At 37.8% G+C, this 20,532-nt stretch overlaps 1 protein-coding gene across 1 annotated transcript in view; it reads left to right on the top strand.

The window, feature by feature from the left end:
- The window catches only part of gfra2b (GDNF family receptor alpha 2b), an 89,131-nt gene that overhangs the window by 41,323 nt on the left and 27,276 nt on the right, over positions 1-20,532 (top strand). The window contains exons 5-6 of the mRNA XM_055060792.1: positions 12,677-12,876; positions 15,104-15,291. Of these exons, the coding sequence (XP_054916767.1) occupies positions 12,677-12,876; positions 15,104-15,291 (388 nt within the window). The remainder of the gene's footprint in view (positions 1-12,676; positions 12,877-15,103; positions 15,292-20,532) is intronic.

The raw sequence follows: 20,532 nt of genomic DNA, 5'->3' as shown, positions 1-20,532 counted from the left end.
GATGAGCTTTTCAGCAGTCACTATCAAAGTTGCTAAGTCACCTGAAGTTCATAGGTGAAGTCCAGACCATCCGTGGAGCATCTGAGTCTTGCAATATTTCAAATGTCCGTTTGGAAAACCATCTGAAAACTGCAGACCAAACAGATCAGGGCAAAACCAGAAAGGGCCGGGTTAGCGGCAGAGTTGGGGTTAGGCAGATGTTAATTTGACTAATCGGATCATATATAGAATGTTGGTGATTGGCTTCTTTAATCTGTTTTAATATTTGCCATGTGTGACTGGAACAAGTTACCTGTAAGTGATCTTTACTTATTAATTTGAACATTTCTAAACATAATCAGTTGGATTTTACTAAGGGTATCAGAGTAAAGGGGGGGACCATTTGAAAACCATGTCGTCTTTCTTTCAGTACAGTTCAGAGTGTTTGTGCTGCGTTTTGTTGGTCTGTCACAAACATCCCAGTTGGTGTGGCTGTAAGGTGAAATGTGGACGTGTTCAAGGTCAGATTTACTTTTGCCACGACATGCAAGCAGGTGACACCCGAGGCCGATGGGTCGTTGTTGGACAAAAGTTAAACATGGCTGCTTCTCCTCCCTTGTCTTTCACAGCCTGACCTCATTTCCTCCGTCCTCGCTCGTCTCCAGTTCCAGTCCTCCTGTCTCTGCTCTCCTTCACGCCCAACCCTCCCTCAGTTCCGCTTCTGACCTCGTTATATCATGTCTCTGCGGTGTGTAAATATATATCTATAATAGACACAGAAGCTCAGAGTGTTTTAATAAAACATTGTGTGAGTGCATATATGGGTATAATTGTGTGTCCCACATAGACACCGGGGTACGGCTTTGTCTCCACATCCTGCTGAGGCCGTGTGAGAAAAAGATAACGGGACAACCCAGGGCGACTCTCTAATTGGCCTACACTCCTGCCCCAAACACTCAGTCTCTTCTTCTCTAAATATATCTGCTTCTTTTCAAAGCCGCCCTCCCCCTCTGCTGCGCCTGCTGGATGGGAATCACACAATGAAGTGAGAGCAGACAGACAGGTGGAGGGTGGGGGCTCAGATGTGGTGTCTGGGTTGAGAGGGTTAAATAGTGAGACTGACTATAATGTGAGTATCAGGCTAAGCAGACAGCTGTGTATCCAGTTTGTGTCAACACTTGGTCCTGGTTTCTGTTCAGCGCTCAGTTGTATGAGCTGCTTTGGAGGCATTTTGAGATGAAAAGGGATTTAAACGTTGAACAGGAGCTCTGGTTTAGTTTCTTGTTCCTGGCAGAGGGAAGTATGCTTTTTGTCTGCTGAGCCTTTTTTTCTTCCAGTTTAACAGTAAATTCTTGCACTTTGCAGTTCATAAACAAGACTTATAATCAGTTGTCTCCACTTCTATTTACGGAGTTTACTCTCTTTCCGTCAGGACAACTCTTCCACCCACAGCCGCAGCAGCAGGGAACCTTTGTTCTTTGGAACATGAACTGGATGTTCCCAAAAAAGGCAGCACAAATATCAATGTAAGACCAGATGCAGATGTACAAACAAAGCACAGGAGCTGCATATGTTCATGCTTATGTATATGTGCAACCTGGATTCAGGTTCATCTGCTTCATAGAAAAATAATCTCTCACCAACCCTTTTATATTAGCCTCGTTATCCAGGGGTTCCTATGTGGGTTTCCTGGATGTTCTCACCATGTTAGCAGACTAACACTTTCAGGAGATGACTTCAGATGACTGTAAAACATGTAACCGCTTCTTTACAAACTTCCTGAGTTTCATCAGGAAACTCAGGAAGCAAGAGGCTGAGTGTGAGTTATTGTAGCGCTGCAGCCAGAAGAATACAATGTTACTCTACACATTCATATTACTGCCTAAATGGGAATGGGTAAGTTATCAAAAAAATTGTATATTTTTAATTATTATTTTTTAGTAGCAATCAAATTAATATATTGATTTCTTTATTTGCTTTTATGCCTCCAAGTGAATTTGATTTTCTGTTGATTGGACACAGTGCAGTTGGCACTTGTAGCTTTAAAAATATTTAACCTTTAGTAGTTTTATTATTTTATTGCCTTTAAATTACAATCAAGAATATGATTTTGACAAAAAAAATGTTTGTAAAGATTTGATAAAGACAAAAAAAAGGCAAGAAAATGTTATATGTAATAACATATAAGTGCATATTATAAGCATGGGGAGTCGCCATGGTAACCAGCTGTTAAACGGTCAGCGCTCCTGGTGTCTGCAGAACTCTGGATCAGTGTGTTCATTCTCAGGTTGAGAGAAATGATCCAACGAATAGATGCAATGACATCCTGTGGTAATCAGATACATTTCCCCTGAAATTTCAATTCCTTAGGTCGTTTTTTTGTGAACATGCGCAATATGGAGTCTGAGCTGTAAGTTTTCCCTCTGTAGTGTCAGTGACGACTCTCTCTGGAACTCACTGTGGGAGTAAGGCTGCTATGGCAAAAAGGAAAAAAATTAAACAAAAAAAAGACTCTTAGATGATTTTGATACAGGAACTACAGTTTGTAACTTCTGTAGAGCCACAGAACAGTTCATGAAAAGATTAAACCTCAAACAGTTTAAATAGGATTTTAGCGAGTCAGTCTTCAGGATTCTCCTGCTTTTGAAGTTACAGTGGGATAAAAGAAGGAAGGACAGCTCTGGACAAAAAACCTGGTCGTCTAGTGATAAACTAGAGTTTATTTCACACGGCTAACGGAGTGAAACTGGATTAGAATTCTTTCAAAGTCAGAGGAAGTTTGTCACATAAATAAAGACATGTCCCAAAGAGCAACCAAGCAGCCGGTCTGGAAATGATCCAGCTTATAACATGAACTATTTTAAACCCTAGAGCTCTTCCTTTATGTACACACAGGAACTGTTGCAAGTTTTTAGATGTTAGCATTTGAAACGCCTTAAAGCTGTAGATTAAAAGAAATAGGAGCTGCAGATTGATTTATACAGATATGACTGAATTATAATATTGGAAAAAAAATGAATCCTAAAATTCCTGGTGAATAAAATCCAAAGTACTACCTTCCTATAGCAGGGCCTTTATGGGGTACATTTCCAGCCCAACCTCTGGTATTTGTGAGGGTTAGAGACCACACCCACATGTTAATAACTGAAATCCATAAAATTATTGTAAAACAACAAGATACTATCTCAAAATAATGATGTACTATCTCAAAATAAAGAGATGTTATCTGGAAATAACAAGATACCATTTCAAAATAACAAAAAAGTATCTCATTATTTTGAGATACTGTATTTTATTATTTTTGAGATATTTTGAGATACTGTTTTGTTATTTCGAGATAGTATCTCGAAATAACGAGATACTATCTCAGAATAATGAGACAATATCTCATAGAGATACATAGAGATACTATCTCGAAATAACGAGATATTATCTTGACATAATTATATACTATCTCAAAATAAAAAGATACTATCTCAGAATAACGAGATATCATTTTGACATAAAGAGATACTATCTCGAAATAACGAGATATTATCTTGACATAACGAGATATTATCTTGACATAACGAGATACTATCTTGACATAACGAGATACTATCTCAAAATAAAAAGATACTATCTCAGAATAACGAGATATCATTTTGACATAAAGAGATACTATCTCGAAATAACGAGATATTATCTTGACATAACGAGATATATCTTGACATAACGAGATATTATCTTGACATAACGAGATACTATCTCAAAATAACAAGACACTATCTCGAAATAATGAGATAGGGTCTTGTTAATTCGAGATATTGTCTCAATATAATGACAATTTTCCAACAGAGTAGCAAAAACGGGCTCTCATAATTTTCAGTAAATAATTTGGTGTCACATTTCACTTTAATAAATCCTGAATTCAATATTTTTACCCTCATAAATTGAGTGGAAATTCAGGAAAGTAATAATGTATAGTAGTGACCCTAATGTTTAGTCATTTTCCTGCCAGAACAAGATCCACACTGAAGAGTGTTTTGTGTGTAAGGAGCAGAAAAATCTTAGGAATATTATACTTAGGTGAGAAAAAATTTCTTGACTGAGCTGTTGGTATGTGAAGGTGAATTGATTCTGGCCACCAGCCAATCCCTCAGTTAATCTTTAAACAGCAGAGACATTGGCTTAAAAGTGGTAGGAAAAAAATCCCACATTCTTTTTCTGTACTGTGCTTTTAACCTACTTAAAAATATAGTGAAGTGTCATTGTAAATCTAACAAGTTCTATTACATGACATAGAAAACCTGCTTTATTATAACAATGGTAGACAAACAAATCATACTCATATGTGCTTTGCTGAGCTGATATCCTGACATTACTCTCCACTCCTGGAAGCATCTGCAGGCCTCTGTTTGCACAGAGCATTAAGCTAAGTGCCTCCAGCAGTTAAGGCCTGCTTCATTTCACAGAATCAATAAGCTTAGATGTGAGATGGTGTTAGTTGTCCTTCAGAAACCAAACATGCTCATTTAACCGAGTGCATTATGGCAGGACTCAGTGAAGGGGATGCAGGAATTATTCATGGGAAGAACACATAAAGAGCTCTGGGGGAGAAGCTTTCTGTGCATCCCTGAACTCCTCATGCAACGCTTTGGTTAACAAGTACTTGACAAACCTCGGCGGTGGTGAGCTGACTTCATTTAGATTCCTGAGCTGAAGCTGCTCAGTGCTGGAGCATGTTCTCTGGAAGCCTGGTCCCACTGGAAAACCGACTTGGTTCGGATGCCAGGAACAAGTCAGGGGTTCTGTAGGGACACAGGTGTATTCTGGTTCTGGTTCTGGTTCCATTGGGGAGAAAACATTGACAAAATACAGATTCAACTAAAAGAGAATAAATTTAAAGAATATTGTATATTAATTGAACATGTTAGTTCCAGAGTGTTTGAGCTGCTGCATCAGTCTGAATAACTCCATCAGCTCAGTCGTCAGCTTGAGTTTGGAATGAAGCGAACGTGTTTACAGAATTGTAATTCTTTTGACCCATTTGTTCACTTGCTACTAATGGTGAACCATCTCTGCCCTGGTGGCGGCTAAGCCTGTCACCAAAAGCAATGAATTAGTCGCATGATAAGTTAAAATGAGCTAGATCATTTCCATTCTGATAATTCATATTTTTGAAAGACAATTTAATTTACAAAAATATCACTGAAAACGATTCATTTTGACATTCAGAATAATCTCAGGAACATTCAGGTCTGATCTATCTGTTGCTATAGAGCGAACAATGAAGCAGAGAGTCGACTTAAACTATTCAGATGAAGATCTGGGATCATTTAGAGAGGAAGAACCTTCAGAAATAAATGTTGATTAAATATCCAATCAAAATCTATCACATCTTCTCTGCATCGCTGCCCTGCTTATTGTAGCAAGAGGGAAGTCAATAACATATCACTGTAAATCACAGGGAAAACATTGTGAACATCGTCTGTGTTAATGAACATTGAGAAACATCAGCGCTGTTGTCAAACACAGCACCTGTTTTCACATATCTATCCAGAAATCTGATGGACCTTTCCAGTTCCACTCAGCAGCTCTCCTCTCCTCCTCCACCGTTGTATCAGGTTGGCCTTTTACGGCTGGATTTTTCAGTGCAGATTGATGATATCAGGCAGAGTTTAGGTGGAACAGCAGGTTTATTCCTCCCAGCATCACAAACAATGTCACACTCTTGGTCTTACAAACATCTCAATGTCTCAATATCTGTCTCACAGGTGAAAATTGCAATCTTAAATAGTCCCAGCTGTGACAGTTAAAACAATCTGAAAATTCATAAGATAATCCCATCTTACCCTGTTCCCCTTAATTGAATAAAACATTTAACTACAACCACATCAACTTCCTTTTTATAAATATTTTTTATGTTTTATCCTTATCCTTACTAAAACACCATAAAACAGTACACCATAAAACAATACACCCCTCTCCCATTCTTCTCAATGGTCTCTCCCAGGACCTATATCATTGTCCAGCCCCTTAGGACAATATTTGTCCAAACATCCTGAGAGGACACATAAAAAGACAGGTGAGTCACTATATTAGCACATTCCACACCTAATAAATTATGCACATCATTTATTTAGTTTTATCCACCAATAGCTCATTGCTCTGAGTATCAATTCTCCTCTCTTCACAGTCAACCACCTCCACTGGCCAATGAGGAGCAGCTGTGCAGAGCCCAGAACAAAGGCTACACACCAATACCTAAAATACTCAATAAATACAATTAAAACTTCCTGAGTGCAAAATGTTATTAATTTATAGATCTACTTTAAAAGTGCAGTGCTAAATAAAGTGCATAGTGAGAAAGTGCAAATGTTTTTACAGTGCTATACAATACATTGAATAAATTAATTCAGTAATGAAGGCCTCTTCATTACAACCGTGAAGAAGATCTCTGTGTCATTTCTCACTTCCAGTTGATCCACTTGTGCATAAATAATTCATCTGCTTAATCAGTCAAAATCGATTCATGGTTGACCAGAGAAGGCACACGCATGTTTGTTGTGAAAGAAAACATTTTAGGAGAAAGTCTGTGTTTTAGAAAAATGTAGAGACTAAATATCTGGTTCTCATTTTCCATTTTTTTCTTTTCATTAATTTGTATCTTTTTCTACCAGATCAAGATAAATACAAATAGTCAGTAATTCACTCCGTGTGTGTTTAGTACATTTCTTAACGTAATTTTTATATTGTTTGGGTTTTAACACTATAAATAATTTGCAAAAGTTCTACACAGTTTTTTAATGTTGCTGTTAAGTAGCAGACAAGGACAGTCAGCTGCGTTCATGGAGTTGTCAAAAGGGACAGAACTACACAGAGGAAGAGGAGGAGGAAGAGGTGGACACTGATTTCAATCATTTTGATTATGTTGAGGAATGTGTTCCTATTAGATCACAAACATGAAGACCTACTTTGTCATGAGAAATGTTAGTAAATATCTGAAGAAAAAATAGTCATTTTTCTGTCTTTTCAACTCCTGAAAAGCCTGGGTTTGACTAATGTGCTCCAGTGTTAGGAGGTAAAAATGCCAACATCTTTTTATTGTTTTTTTGGGGAGATTTCATGATGAAAAAGCTGTGTAGCTTTGGGCAGATTCAGGTGAAGTATTCATAGTAAAAGCAAGCCAATACTCCAAATAGATGCCACGTCTCTGCAGTGCAATTCAAAGGCTGAACCACAATTTATTGTGGTGGAAATACACCAATAAGTTATTTGCTGATCCTTCAAAAACAAAGACCCCAAAAAGTCTGAAGAAGGGAGAAGTTAGATTTCAGGTTCAGGTTGTGCTGAACTTTTTTATTGTTCATCATTTAGAACAACAGTGTCAAAAAAACTCCTGTCCTAATTACCTATCAGTTTTTAAAATGATGATTATGACATTAAAAAGCATTTCATTTTCATTCTGTTTAATATTCAACAAGCTTGTGAACACACAGCGACTATACTGTTTAGAGCTTTGTGTGTGTGGGGGTGTGTGTGTGTGTGTGTGTGTGTGGTGTGTGTGTGTGTGTGTGTGTGTGTGTGTGTGTGTGTGTGTGTGTGTGTGTGTGGATGTTAATCTGCCAGTACATGTTTGAATTTCTAGTGTAACATGTTTCTTTATAGTCAACTTTGTCAACTGTGATAAAATGCTTTACCAAACTCTACATTTCTTCTCACTGAGTAAATCCCTACATTCAGAACACACAGTCAGGCAGTGTGTGTGTGTGTGTGTGTATGCGTGTCTGAGAGTGTGTGATCAGCCTAACAAACTCTAAGGAATTTTGCACTGTGTGAATGTGTATGATGCATCAAACGCACATTAACTGTGTTGATTTTCTATTATTTAAAGATGAATTTGAATGAGGATTCACAGCTGCAGTCTCACTGTCGGCTTTTCACCTGAAGCACAGAAATGAAGAGAACTCAGGAATTTTGCTATGTTATTTATTTGTGTTCTATGCTTAAAGAATCCATGTTTGTAATAAATGCTATGTTCTGTTGCAGTAGATCTATATAACTTTGTCTCTACACATGACTATTCAGAGTGATATTATTGTTTGTGGTATAAAGCAGTCAGGTGTGATGGGTCTCTCTGTTGGGCCTCATCTTTCCTTTTGGTCTATTTGAAGTCAAATCTGACAGCCTGTCTGATGAGTTATTATATATTTCAGTCAGAAAGAATTTGTTTGCCTCCCAAATGTACATGTAAGAGAGAAGTTTATGACAGTTGTGACGCCCCGCTTACTGCAAACACGTTGAATCACATTTTTATGCAAAAACTCCTGTTTTAAATTCTGGACTAAAAATAAATAAAGTTCCAAGCAATTTACTTCTTGCATTACTCTAAGATGAAATGAAGCAACAATTTCACCCGTGGTTACCTTCTGTAATCAGTGTAAGGAAAACAGTTTTTTCTTCACCTGAACTCATCCTCACTTTACCCAGAGAAGCACAGACATTGTTTTCATGGCAACAGTAGAAGTTATGCAGCAGAAAACAACCTTGAGCTCAGATGACTTTCTACTGGCCTTCTCTTCTGTATTATAGTGAAACTCAACAACCCTTTACATTTGATATAGAGGGGGCAAAAATGTTCTGTGCTCCCTACCTGTCAATATTTAACATACTTCAAATGACTATATCAATATCTGTTACAGTGCACAACTACGTATGCAAATGAGATTTAAATTATGTTTTATTTTATTGCTGTGTAATGTGTATATTCAAAGTTCTTCCTATCAATTATATCTCTCTTTACTTATTTATTTCAAATAGACAATAAAATGTAAATACAGAAAAACAAGACAAATAATCAGCCTTTGGGATCCAATTTTACATGATTTGTTTGAAAAAGGAGCAGGTGAGATTAGAGATTTTATGAAAACCTGCTCCTCTCATACTCATCAACATACAAACATTTAAATCTGCAAAACACCAGATAAACTTTTCAACCTTAAATGAACAATTATTTATACATTTTTAATATCAACAATAGCATTTTTGGTCTTCAAGACAAACATCCAATAAAACATATTTCTCAACAAGCTTGGTGTTTTCAAAGTTGGTTTATATACTTTGTTTGAGCTCATCATTTAGTCCATTTAGTCCATTCCATATACCGACCTAACACACTGATGTACAAAAACTCTGTGCTACTATTACCTCCATAAAGTAGACTGAATAATAAAGAAAGAGGAGCTCCTCAAATCAGACACAAGATGGCTTCACATATGGGTGTAGAAGATACAGTAGCTTTTGAAATGATGAAGCTGGTTGAGATTTAAACTACATTCACACAGCAGGTTTTGAGACTCAATTCCAAGTACTGTATTTTCCAGACTGTAAGTCACTCTCCAGAGTACAAGTCGCACCAGCCATAAAATGCATAATAAAGAAGGAAAACACATATATAAGTTGCACTGGAGTATAAGTCGCATTTTTGAGGGAAATTTATTTGATAAAATCCAAGACCAAGAACAGACATGTCATCTTGAAAGGCAATTTTAAATAAAAATAGAATAGAGGAAACAATAGGCTGAATAATTGTACAGTATGCTAATGTTACATGTCAAACAACAAACTGAGAATGTGCCTGGTTCTCAGTTCTTAATATTCTCTTAATATGTTATCTAAATAACATATTAAGTTATTTATGCTATAGTTATTCAGATAACTATAGCATAAATAACATGCTAACAAGTTTGACAAGTGTCACCCCAAATCATTAAATCTTCATCTTCGGTGACGCTTGTAAACAACTCCGCTAAAATATCTAAAAAATCTAACCATGTCCTCATGATGCAACTTGATCACATGTAAGTTACTTTCTACTTAAGAGGCTTTTAACAATATTTGAAATTGTATCTCGAGTTTCTGACACTGTGAACAAAAGACAATGAATTCAAACTTTTTATGTTTATCATTCATCCCACGCTGCAAATAGTACAATTCAAACCAGACTGAGATTACGTTCATAAGGTCAATCCATATCCTGACCAGAACTTGATGCAGTTTAGAATAGAACACAGTAAAACAATAACTGCCTGTTGGGTAATTGCAAAGTATTATTTAATTGGTTTCAATTATAGAAGGCTGACCTTTTAAAATAGCATCCAGCCCAGTGGATCCATCTCATTACATGGCAGATGAGACTCACTTCACTATGTGCATCTGAAAATAATTATTTTTTTTCCCTCACAAAAAAATTATATAATTGATTCCTCTCAGTACAGTCATGTTGCAAATGTCATTTTTATGACAGATGGACAGAGTGATGTTAGAGTCATAACCTGTTATTTGCTCAAACAGTGAGAGTTTTGTGGGACTGACTACATTGCCATCTGCCTTCACCTCTTGCAGCACCAGTAGTAATCTCTACACCAAAACCTGGAGGCATTGTTCATATTTTTTACATGGGGTTCTCTAGTGTAGTTGTGTGCAATTACTGTCTTACCGGCAATGCAGAATTCCATCAATGTCTTTGTTCTGATTGGACAAAGGCAAGTTTTCCTGTGGGAATTAAGAGAACAGCTAATCAATCCAAGGTGGACCAAGACCAAAGTGGATGTTTGCCATCTTAAAACACTTGTCTAGTTCTGTCACTGTTGCATTATGAATTACAGTGTATTATTTACACCAACCCACAGGCTTCCTTCACGTTTTAACATGTGAAGCACATTGATGAGGCTGCAGGAGATATTTGCTCTCTAACAGATTTCCTGCTTTTATTTTTGCTTTTTTTTCCCCTTACCCTTAAATGTTTCCAATCATTAAATAAATCATGCAATAACTGCTTAATCATCTGTTCATTTTCACAATTATCTAAAGTAAATCAAAAGAAGTCAATGGCATCTATCTGGAATGGTTACAAATTTATTTCTAAGACTTTGGTACTCCAATGAGACAGAGAACCTTCGACCAATCAAAATTAGTCCAAGAGCTCATAAATGAGCTCAATTATGATAATAAGACTGTAGGTAGGCAGACTTCAGCGAAGTATATTATCCATAATTCATTACTGCATGTGATGTTTTTAATTGAAAATAAATCAGAAAAGTAAATTAAAATATGGCAATGTGTTTTTTTTTTTGTCATTGCTGAATATTTAAAGAAAATAACATGGAAAGTCACACGTTAGTAACAAAAAGTTTCATATGATAAACTGAAGAGAAAAAAGAATAAATTAAAAACAGAATAGTCTCAAACTAACTGTGAGGAAAGTGAAACAAAATGCTAGAAATGCAAGAAGAATTTCAAATCTTAAATGAAACTAACATGTCAGTATAAAGATCAAGCTTTTATGTTGTTGCAACATTAAAGCTCAGAGATCCTGATCATTTCGGTGGGATTTTCATTAGTCACAGTCTGCATGACAGTTCAGTCATGGAACCTATGAAAAGTACGCATTTAAAAATCACAAGTCTTCCTGTTTTAACGCCCATTTTTAAATGAGTCATTTTGTCTGCTCTTAGATTAAAGCCAGAGCAACAGGATAAAAGAGTGTTGCTGTTTGGAAAGTTTCACTGCTCAGGGTAGCTTTCACAGGAGAAAAAAAAGGGAATTGTGATGCAGTGCTCGCTTTGGAAAGGAAAAAAATGGAAATGCATCTTTTGTTCCAATCATGTTGTCCTGGAATTGTTCCAAAAAATGTCTGCAATATGCATCTAAATTGTGTAAATTGATGTTTCCTAATTTCACATTCAGAATCAGTTTTACTGGCCAAAACTGTATGAGCAAATCCTTTCATTTGACTTTATTTTCCAAGACTCAGCAAACAGACATTAGATATAAATACAGAAACTTTAGAGGGAGTAAAACAAAGAATGAAAGGGATAGTACATTCATGAATGTGTAGGTACAACCCTTATTTAATAAATAGAAAAGAAGAAAATAAGTGGTGCTAATGCACATGTTTTTACTGAGTTGAACACAAATACATTTGAAATAAGATGTTTACATACCGTGATAATATTTGGTTTTAAGGTGGATTCAAGTGCAGAACAAATTTTTATTAGAAAATAAACAATATTTATTTCCTGGTACGTTTTCACATACCAGGAAATACATATTGGCATGTATTTCCTGGTATGTATTTCCTAAGCAGTGTGAAAAGATCATGCAAAAATCTAAAAACACACCAACATTTCAGTCATCTCCTGTCAACCGGTCATGTTTTGTCTTGACTAAAAGAAATGAACAAATATTTATTCTTTACATAACAGAGCTATTGGGTACATTCTGCCAGACTTAAATAAAACATATTTTTTCATATGCATGTTTTTTTCTGTTTATTGATGGGCTGTTCAAACAGCTCCTAAAAGCTGGATGTAATCAGGCTTTTGTTTTACTCCACTAATTCTCTCCTCTCTGTGGATTTCAGAAATAAAGACATCCCTCACAATATTTTGCTGGGAATAATTTCCAGGTCACTGGCAGCAGGACTGTGGAAAAAGGGAAAGAGGAGGCATAAATTAGACTAATGACATGAGCCTGATGATAATTTACACAAAATACCCCTATTTATGCAGCCAGTAATGACAATTTAACGTCAGCCAAAACACAGTTCTAAAAATGTTCAATCCTCCATTAACTCTGTCAGACAGCCCAGAACTGTGTGTTTGTGTCGACACATCTGCCTAAATCGTCTTTCATCTGCGTTCTCTTTGTTCAGACTCATCCTTGTTGAAGATGAGGCCCTGCTCTGAGGCAGGGAAACCCTGTAACCCCTGTGTGGATGCAGCTAAAGCCTGTTACCTGAACGAAACCTGCAGACGCCTGCGATCAGCCTACAACATTATCTGCACCAAGGTCACGCCCCCACAGGCCCCTGCAGCCAACCAGGAGCCGTGCAGCAGGAAGAGGTGTCAGAAGGTAGGCACAGACATGTTTGATGCTGGCTTCTGAAGGTGGTGCACAATGCAGTTTGAGTTAGCCACCACTACTCTGGTGTCTGGTACTGAAGTGCCAGTACTGGCCTGAAGCAGAACTGGAACTTCAGATTCAGGACTGCATTGGTAAAAACCAGCTCCTTGTTCTACACTTTGCTTCATCCAGAGGGTCTGGGCTCTCGACTGCTGGGAAACCATTGGAGGTGTGGACTCTGAGATGTTAAATTTTAAAATTTTAAATTGCATCGAACTGGGACATATTTAATGTGCCAGTTTGATGCTGTTTGGTCCGTTGATGTTAATTCATTATTTGGAAGCGTGGCCAACACAGACTGACTTTCATTCACTTCCTCTGCTGCCACTGCTGAAACTACAGGCATGCTTTAAATACTTTGTATCTCAAATTTTATCTTTGTTTAATTATATAAAGTTATTTAGTTCCCCATCACTCTCCTGCCTCCTTTTTCCTTGGATTTATGTTTTTAGTTCTATTTTGGCTCCCTGTGTTCTGAGTGTTTTTGTAAAATTTATGTTTTTCTTTTTTTCTCTCATTTTTAAAATTAAACTACTAAGGACCACTTGCCACCTCTGCCTCTCTGCATTTGGGGAATGGGATTTTTGACTCTCAGTGTAGCTCACATTCACTACAAGGTTGATTGTCTGATGCCACTGGGGAGAAGTGTGAACAACCCACACTCTTTCTTTATACACATTGAAAGTATAAGGAACACTTCTCTTGGGGCTTTTCTCAGAAAAGTGGTGGAGTCATTTTATGTGATAATAAAAATGGATAACTCTCCAATAGGAGCAGGGCAAGAGGTTACCTCACCATGTCTTCCCACCAATCACTGTGATTGTGTTTCACATTGTTTTATATCAAACAATATATGTTTTCCTTTCTTCAGGGTAAAACCAGAATCTATGAAGACTGAGACAAAATCAAGACTTTGAGAGTCCCACGCTATGACACAATAAAATGTAAAACATGATCAAAAGTACCTCTTAAATTGATCTGAAAAATTAGGATCGGGTGAGAAATGTTGGTGCTGAGTCAGATTGCTAACATCTAGCTTGCTTTGCTAATATCACACTTTTTTGTGAGTTCTTTCAAAGCAGTCTTTGAAAGAACTCAGTTTTAGTGATGACAATCACTCTGGTGTAACTCAACGTGCTAATAATAGAGAGACCTTTGTGGATCTGCTGTCATCAGTGGGCATGCTAACTAGCTTTAGCAATTATGGGTTCATTGTGAGGAGCAATCTGTAGCATTGTAGACACAAATGGGGATGGTAGAGCAGCACTTACAGAAGTTGATTAACAGCACAAAGACCCTCCTACTGACTCTGAGGTTGTTTCTGACTGAGCAGTGTATTTCTGTAGATGGCAGTATGCCCACAAGGAGAGGCAGAGGAGCTCAAAGTTTTTAGAGCTTATCTGCCTCATACTATATTGTCATGACAAAATATGTAAAAATTATCCATCCATCAGGTAACACGCTTAGCCTTATAGAGTTGTGAGGGGAACTGGACAGGTTACCATTTCATCACAGACACACAGCACAAAAAACTGTTCACACACTCACACTTGATGAGAATTAAGAAATTAATTATCTTACAGTCATATTTTTGGACTGTGGGAGGAAGCCGGAGTACCCAGAGAGAACACAAACAAGCACAGGAAAAATAATAAAACTCTGTGCAGAAAAGCCCCCGGCTGGGACTTGAACCCAGGACCTTCCTGCTGCAAGCCAGCAGTGCTACCAACTGGAGTGTTACTGACTGCAGCTTTAAATCCCAGCAGGAAATTCACTTTTATAGGTTGGTGTTTTAATTCAGTTCAGTCTCTTCAGATCTTTAGCATCTACTTGCTTTAGTTGCTTATCTTTGAAATTACTTTGGCTGTCTTTGTTATTTTTAGATGCGTTATAATAAAAAAAAAATATTTTGACATCAGTTGTGCAATATTTCATTTTCCTGCTGACAGCCTCCCTACTTTTTAGTGTTGCCACTGTCATGTCTTAAGTGGGTTAGTTTTCCATTTTGCAAGTGGGCTAAAATTTCCAGGGCCATGAATATTTTACAAGGCCATGTATGCGCGTATGTGTGTGTTGTAATAAGCATTAGTTGTGTTTCCCTTCCCTGTCAGGTTGTTATCGTAAATAAGAACTCTCAGGTTAATTGAATGGTGAATGAATTTCCTCCCGATCTCAGGCCCTGCGGCAGTTCTTTGAGCGGGTCTCATGGGAGTTGAGCTACCCTCTGCTGTTCTGCTCCTGCTTGGACCAGGCGTGTGCTGAGCGCCGCCGCCGCACCATCATCCCCTCCTGCTCCCACCAAGAGAGGCATAAGCCCACCTGCCTGGAACTCCGACGCACCTGCCACTCCGACACCCTGTGCAGGTGAGCCACTCTCAGCATCCAATCAGGCGTCATCACACCGGCACTCGTTCCCTTAACCCTGACTGAGTCTTTCCCACTGATTTTAAACATGTCTTGGGAGGAACTAATCAGCAGAATCAAAAGTCGAAGAGCTTAATTACAGAAAAATGTCCCAGCCTCTCAAGTCAAATTTGCACATTTGATTTATGACTCTTCAGAGGTTGGAAGAGGCACAAGAAGGAGCAGTTAAAGGAGCACAACACCTCTCAGTGATGGCAGCCAAGGTGCCCTTCAACTGAGAACACTGTTGGTTGTTTTTCTTTGTGTGAATAGGCTGAATGAGATTAGGGTAGAAAGGGAGAGCAACTGGAAGCCTCAAAGCTTTTTAAAAAGAAGAGCTTATTTCTGTTCAGTTGCACAGTTCTCTCTTTTTTTTTAATGCGGTATTTATTTTTGTAGACAACAAAAACTGACAGAGGAGAAACAGTTGCAGTGAGGAACCAGAACTTCCAAATTCAGTGGGAAGGATTTTAAAAGAGGACCAGGTTTTCAATTAATCAAAAAATGAAATAAAAAGTACCATCATAGTATCATGTCAGATTGGGAAACGGTACTCAGTGCTTCTCGGTATCTGGCTGCTGAAAACGTGTTGAAGAGTTATGGACAGAAGACTTTGGTCCCAGATCAGTGCATCTGGTGCAAGAGGAAACTCCTCATTCAGGGAGTCTTTCCGACTTTTGATCACTTCACTAGGAGAAATGTTCCCTGATTTCCAAACTTTGGCTCAATTGTTGCTTGTAATTTCAGTCTTCAGCGTGGGTACAGAGTGTGGATTCAGCCTCCAGATCAACATCCAATCCTCTAAGAAAGTTGTTTCTGTGAAGCAAAAATCCCAAACCTCATGGCAAAAGCATCTGCAGCAATCCCTTTGAGACGTCTGACTAGTGGCACACAGTTCAGGTCCCTGCAGACCAGGAGGAAGATCAGAGGCTGTGTGTTCAGACTACTGAACACACAATGAAATTCATTCAGAATTTCATTGTTCAACTGCAGCTACTGGGACAACAGGCATTGTGCAGAACAAAGTTGCATGGTGATGTGAGGTGGCACCTTGTGGAATCTCTTTTCAGCTTGTTCAGATCCAACATTAATAAAACTAAATAAAAATTAAATGCATTTGAATATGTCATAGTAATTTCAAAAATGTTACTGAAGAAAGTTAAAACTGGGTAAAACTAGATTTTCATAATTTCAGCCAGAATGACTAAAAAGTCTGGAGAAGTGTGAGATGTTCATTCTGCCTGCAGGTCTGCAGGTTTAGCCTCTGTCTGTCTGTCTGTCTGTCTGTCTGTCTGTCTGTCTGTCTGTCTGTCTGTCTGTCTGTCTGTCTGTCTGTCTGTCTGTCTGTCTGTCTGTCTGTCTGTCTCTCTTTTCCTTTGCAGATTTCCAGGATTTTGCTCTCTGGTGTTTAGATTTCAAGTCAGTAATTAGAAACACAAAATGCTTGTAAAGATGTGTTTTCCGTCTGCACTTAGTTGCTTCAGATCAATCGCTGTTCATGGCTCTAATAACTCAGGACAGGCATTAAAAGCTGTGGGATCTTCATCAGCATGTGAAAGCAGCATGTGTGGGAGTCAGAGTCAAACTCTGTGATCTTCTAATGTCTTCTGAATAAATATGTATCACCTCCCCTGCAGCAAAGGGCTTGCTCTCACAGAGAAGGTTAAGCACTTAATACATTCGCTTTCTGACTACACTTAAGCTGGGTACATTTTTAACAGTTTTGCACATCATTTTGTAAATACATGGTAATAAATTAAAAGCATAATTGAATCTTGAAACACAGGAAATAACTTGATCAAAAAGTAATATCCAGTCATTTTGGCCTTTGTGGGGAATTGAAACAAATTTTATTTCTAAATATGGACACTGACTGCATCTCAGCCAAGTTCCAGAGTAGACTTTGATTTAAGTATTGATATAAATATGTGAAATTGATGTCTGCATTTGGAACTTTGAGACCCAGTCACCCGACAGGAGAGCTAACGCTAACAGCACAAGAAGAAGGTTAAACACAGGCAGGTTACATGGAGCCGACGTGTGAAAATTAAACTGAAAGATTAACTTAAGCCTCAACTGCATCATCCAATCACTGCATCATGTGATTCTGCTGCAGCCTATCAGCAGTGCCAAAGCTTTAATACGCTCCTGTTGAATAAACTTTCTATGTGAATTACTCCAGGTTGAGTTCACACCTAAACACTACCGACTGAGCTGGTAACTTTTCTTCTAACTGTCCACAGTTGGCATCCATTTTGTGCTTTCTGAAGATAGAATTCAGAAAAATCCTATCTACTAATAGATATTTTTTGAAAAAAATCTTATTATTTATTAGTACCTTTTGATTGTGTTTATGATTTCAAGTTGTCTTAACTGAATAAAAGAATAAAATAAGAATGAGGCTAAATGTAGCAGAGCTCATGTGGAGAACCAGGAAACATACCTGACAGGTGTTCCTCAGGGTCCATCCATTCACACAGCAAAGCTCCACACTGAACACAATAACTACAGTCACAACTACACTGTGGGAAAGAATGTCAGCCATGTTTTTGTAAAATCTCACAGACATATGCAATTGCTGGTGTTACCGTGGAGACAATGAAGTGAAACTGACTTACTGGTACTGCAATGTTTATTGAACGATGTGCAACATATAAAACAGCTCTGATAAGAGTTACAGTGGCTGCTTAGTACTAAAATACAATTCTATTGGAAAGAGAAGTCTCTGATGTATCATAACCAACAAACTATGGCTGAACATGGGGCTAGTGTAAGGTTGGGACTAAGGCTGAAACAACAATCATTTGAATCTAATCAGATAGAAAAAAAAAAACTTGCACATTTGGCAAACGTTTTAGTTTATCGCTTTAGTTTTGTTCATACAATATTAGAAAAACATAAAGAAAAAAGACTAATAAAGTTTCAATTCCTTTCTTAAGAAAATAATTCATTGGCTAAATGAATTATTTGTGAACACTTTATCATTTGTGGCAAAGGATTCATCTGCAGCTAAATAAATCCTACTGACAATAACATGTGACAAGCTGGACCTTTTCTGCTTGACTTAATAATGCAGTTCAGGGCTCATCTGGTCATTATTTTTTGACTATTCAATTAGCAATTATTTATTATTTCAATAATCGATTCATAATGATTAGTTTGAACAATTATTTCATCTCTAGTTACATCTGAATTTGTGTTTTTAGCATAACATGTTTTTTTTCTAGTCCTGATTCAAGTGAAGTACTCAGAATAATGAGAACACAACTGAAGGAGTTGGCTTTCATTGCCAGCTTTGGTGCTGTTCATGTAGTGTTTCTTCTTTGTGTTTAAATGAATGTGTGTGTTGTGTTGACCATTTAATATTGCTTTGTGTTTTTTGCTCAGTGTGGATATTTTTAATGGAAACACATGAGTGATAGGCAGAAGCTAAAAACAGATGTTGATTTGTTCTCAAACCAGCAGGTTGACAACAAAGCCCTGTGTGACAGAGAGCAGCTTTGCCCTCAGTGTGGAGAATGACTCATGTTTTATTGTCTGGAAAGGGAAGCTCAAAGTAAACTCCTTCAACTTTTAGCCCCCATTAACCTCAAATGGGTTTTGGAGAGCTGCATAAATCCTACAGGTCTGTGGGGATTTCCCGGTGCAGGCGGATGTTCGGCTCCTGCTGAGGCTGAGAGCAGGCAGGACGTCGCAGCTGTGGGAATCACTCTGACTGACACACACAGTAATTAAATACAATCACTGTCAGAGGTAATGCAAAAGGAACCTGTGAACAGCAAAAGTTTTTTTTTTCTTTTTTTAATTTTTTTTTAGAAAGCAGTCAATTAGCAAATAAAATACAGCCTAAGTCACACCTGTTGCTAATCTTTAATAAAAGCAGCCTGAAATAGCAGTGCTGTCGACGTTCCGCATGAGAAGGTTCAATTAGGTTGTGAACAGTTTTATCATCCTTAACTTCCTTGTTTGACAACCAATTTTCAGTTCTCCAACCAGCTTCCTGTGGTTTTCACATATTCTGGTTGCTTACTGCTGTCCATTCAACCCAAACCATTCAAACCTTCCTAATCAAGCTTCTCACATCCCTGATCTTACTTTAACTTTGACAAACCTCAACACACACCAGACCTCCAGGAAGCAATTGTTCCTCACAGCTGAGGGCCCTGAGGCTCTGGATGAAGCAAAATGTAGTTTTTGCCACATCGACTCAAAACCTTCCTAAGATCAGCATGTAGGGCAACCCTGCTTTAGATTACCATCTGCTGCAGTGTTGTGTAGAACTATGGAAGACTTTCTTCCATATTCTTAACCGCACTAACCGTCTGTGTTTGTTGGACGATTGAGATTGTTTCTCTGTATTCTTTCAGCTCCAAACCCTCTGCATTCATGTCAGACCTAATAGCAGATATCTTATTCTCCAACATGGAATAAATTATTTTAGAACATCAATTATTTTTTTATATTTGAGGAGTAGTATGACCTTCACCTTGTTCATGAGACAATGGACTATTGTTACCCTAACAGACTCACTATTATTTGAATTCTGTCCTTGTGTGCTGACAAGATCCAATACTTGTCCTTGCCATATTGTCCCATAATAATTGTTATGGATTTATAGAGGTGCAACGTGTTGTGGGAGAACCTGTGGAAGTTTTGGGGCACATGGATGTATTTCAGTTCACTTTGTATTTTCAATTAGAAACTTAAAAAATCTGACTTGTGTATTCAAAGAGCAGCACACAGCAGTATGTTTGGTTAGAAAAGCTTAGGGTCTCATTGTTGGTACGGACATTGATGACCATCAACAAGCACTTCAGCAGTTCAGACTGTATGGAGCAGAGAAGGTGTCTGTTGGCTCTAATAAGGCTCAGGCTGTGGTCCTAAACTGGGAAAAGCAGCAGTATTCCCTCTGGGCCAGGGATGAACCTCTGCCTCTAAAGAAATCCGCTCAACTTTCTTGACATCTTGTTTGAAAGTGACAGCAGGAAGGAAATAGTTCAATGGATCAGGGCTTTTTGAGTGATACTGAGGATTGTGTTTCAGTTTGTGGCAATTTACTCATCTGTCTGTTTTCAAACATCCTGTAATAATAATAGTAGCATATTGACCCTGACGGTTGATCAAGACTGTAGACTTGTCTATCCTAAATAATCACTGTTTTCCAACTACCACTTTCACTACATTTTTTTATTTTTATTTTGA

The sequence above is a fragment of the Poeciliopsis prolifica genome, unplaced genomic scaffold, assembly GCF_027474105.1.
Source record: "Poeciliopsis prolifica strain line A6 unplaced genomic scaffold, Auburn_PproV2 SCAFFOLD061, whole genome shotgun sequence".
NCBI classification, from domain to species: domain Eukaryota; kingdom Metazoa; phylum Chordata; class Actinopteri; order Cyprinodontiformes; family Poeciliidae; genus Poeciliopsis; species Poeciliopsis prolifica.
The sequence above is the reverse complement of the archived record's forward strand: the minus strand, read 5'-3'. Positions and strand labels throughout refer to the sequence as shown.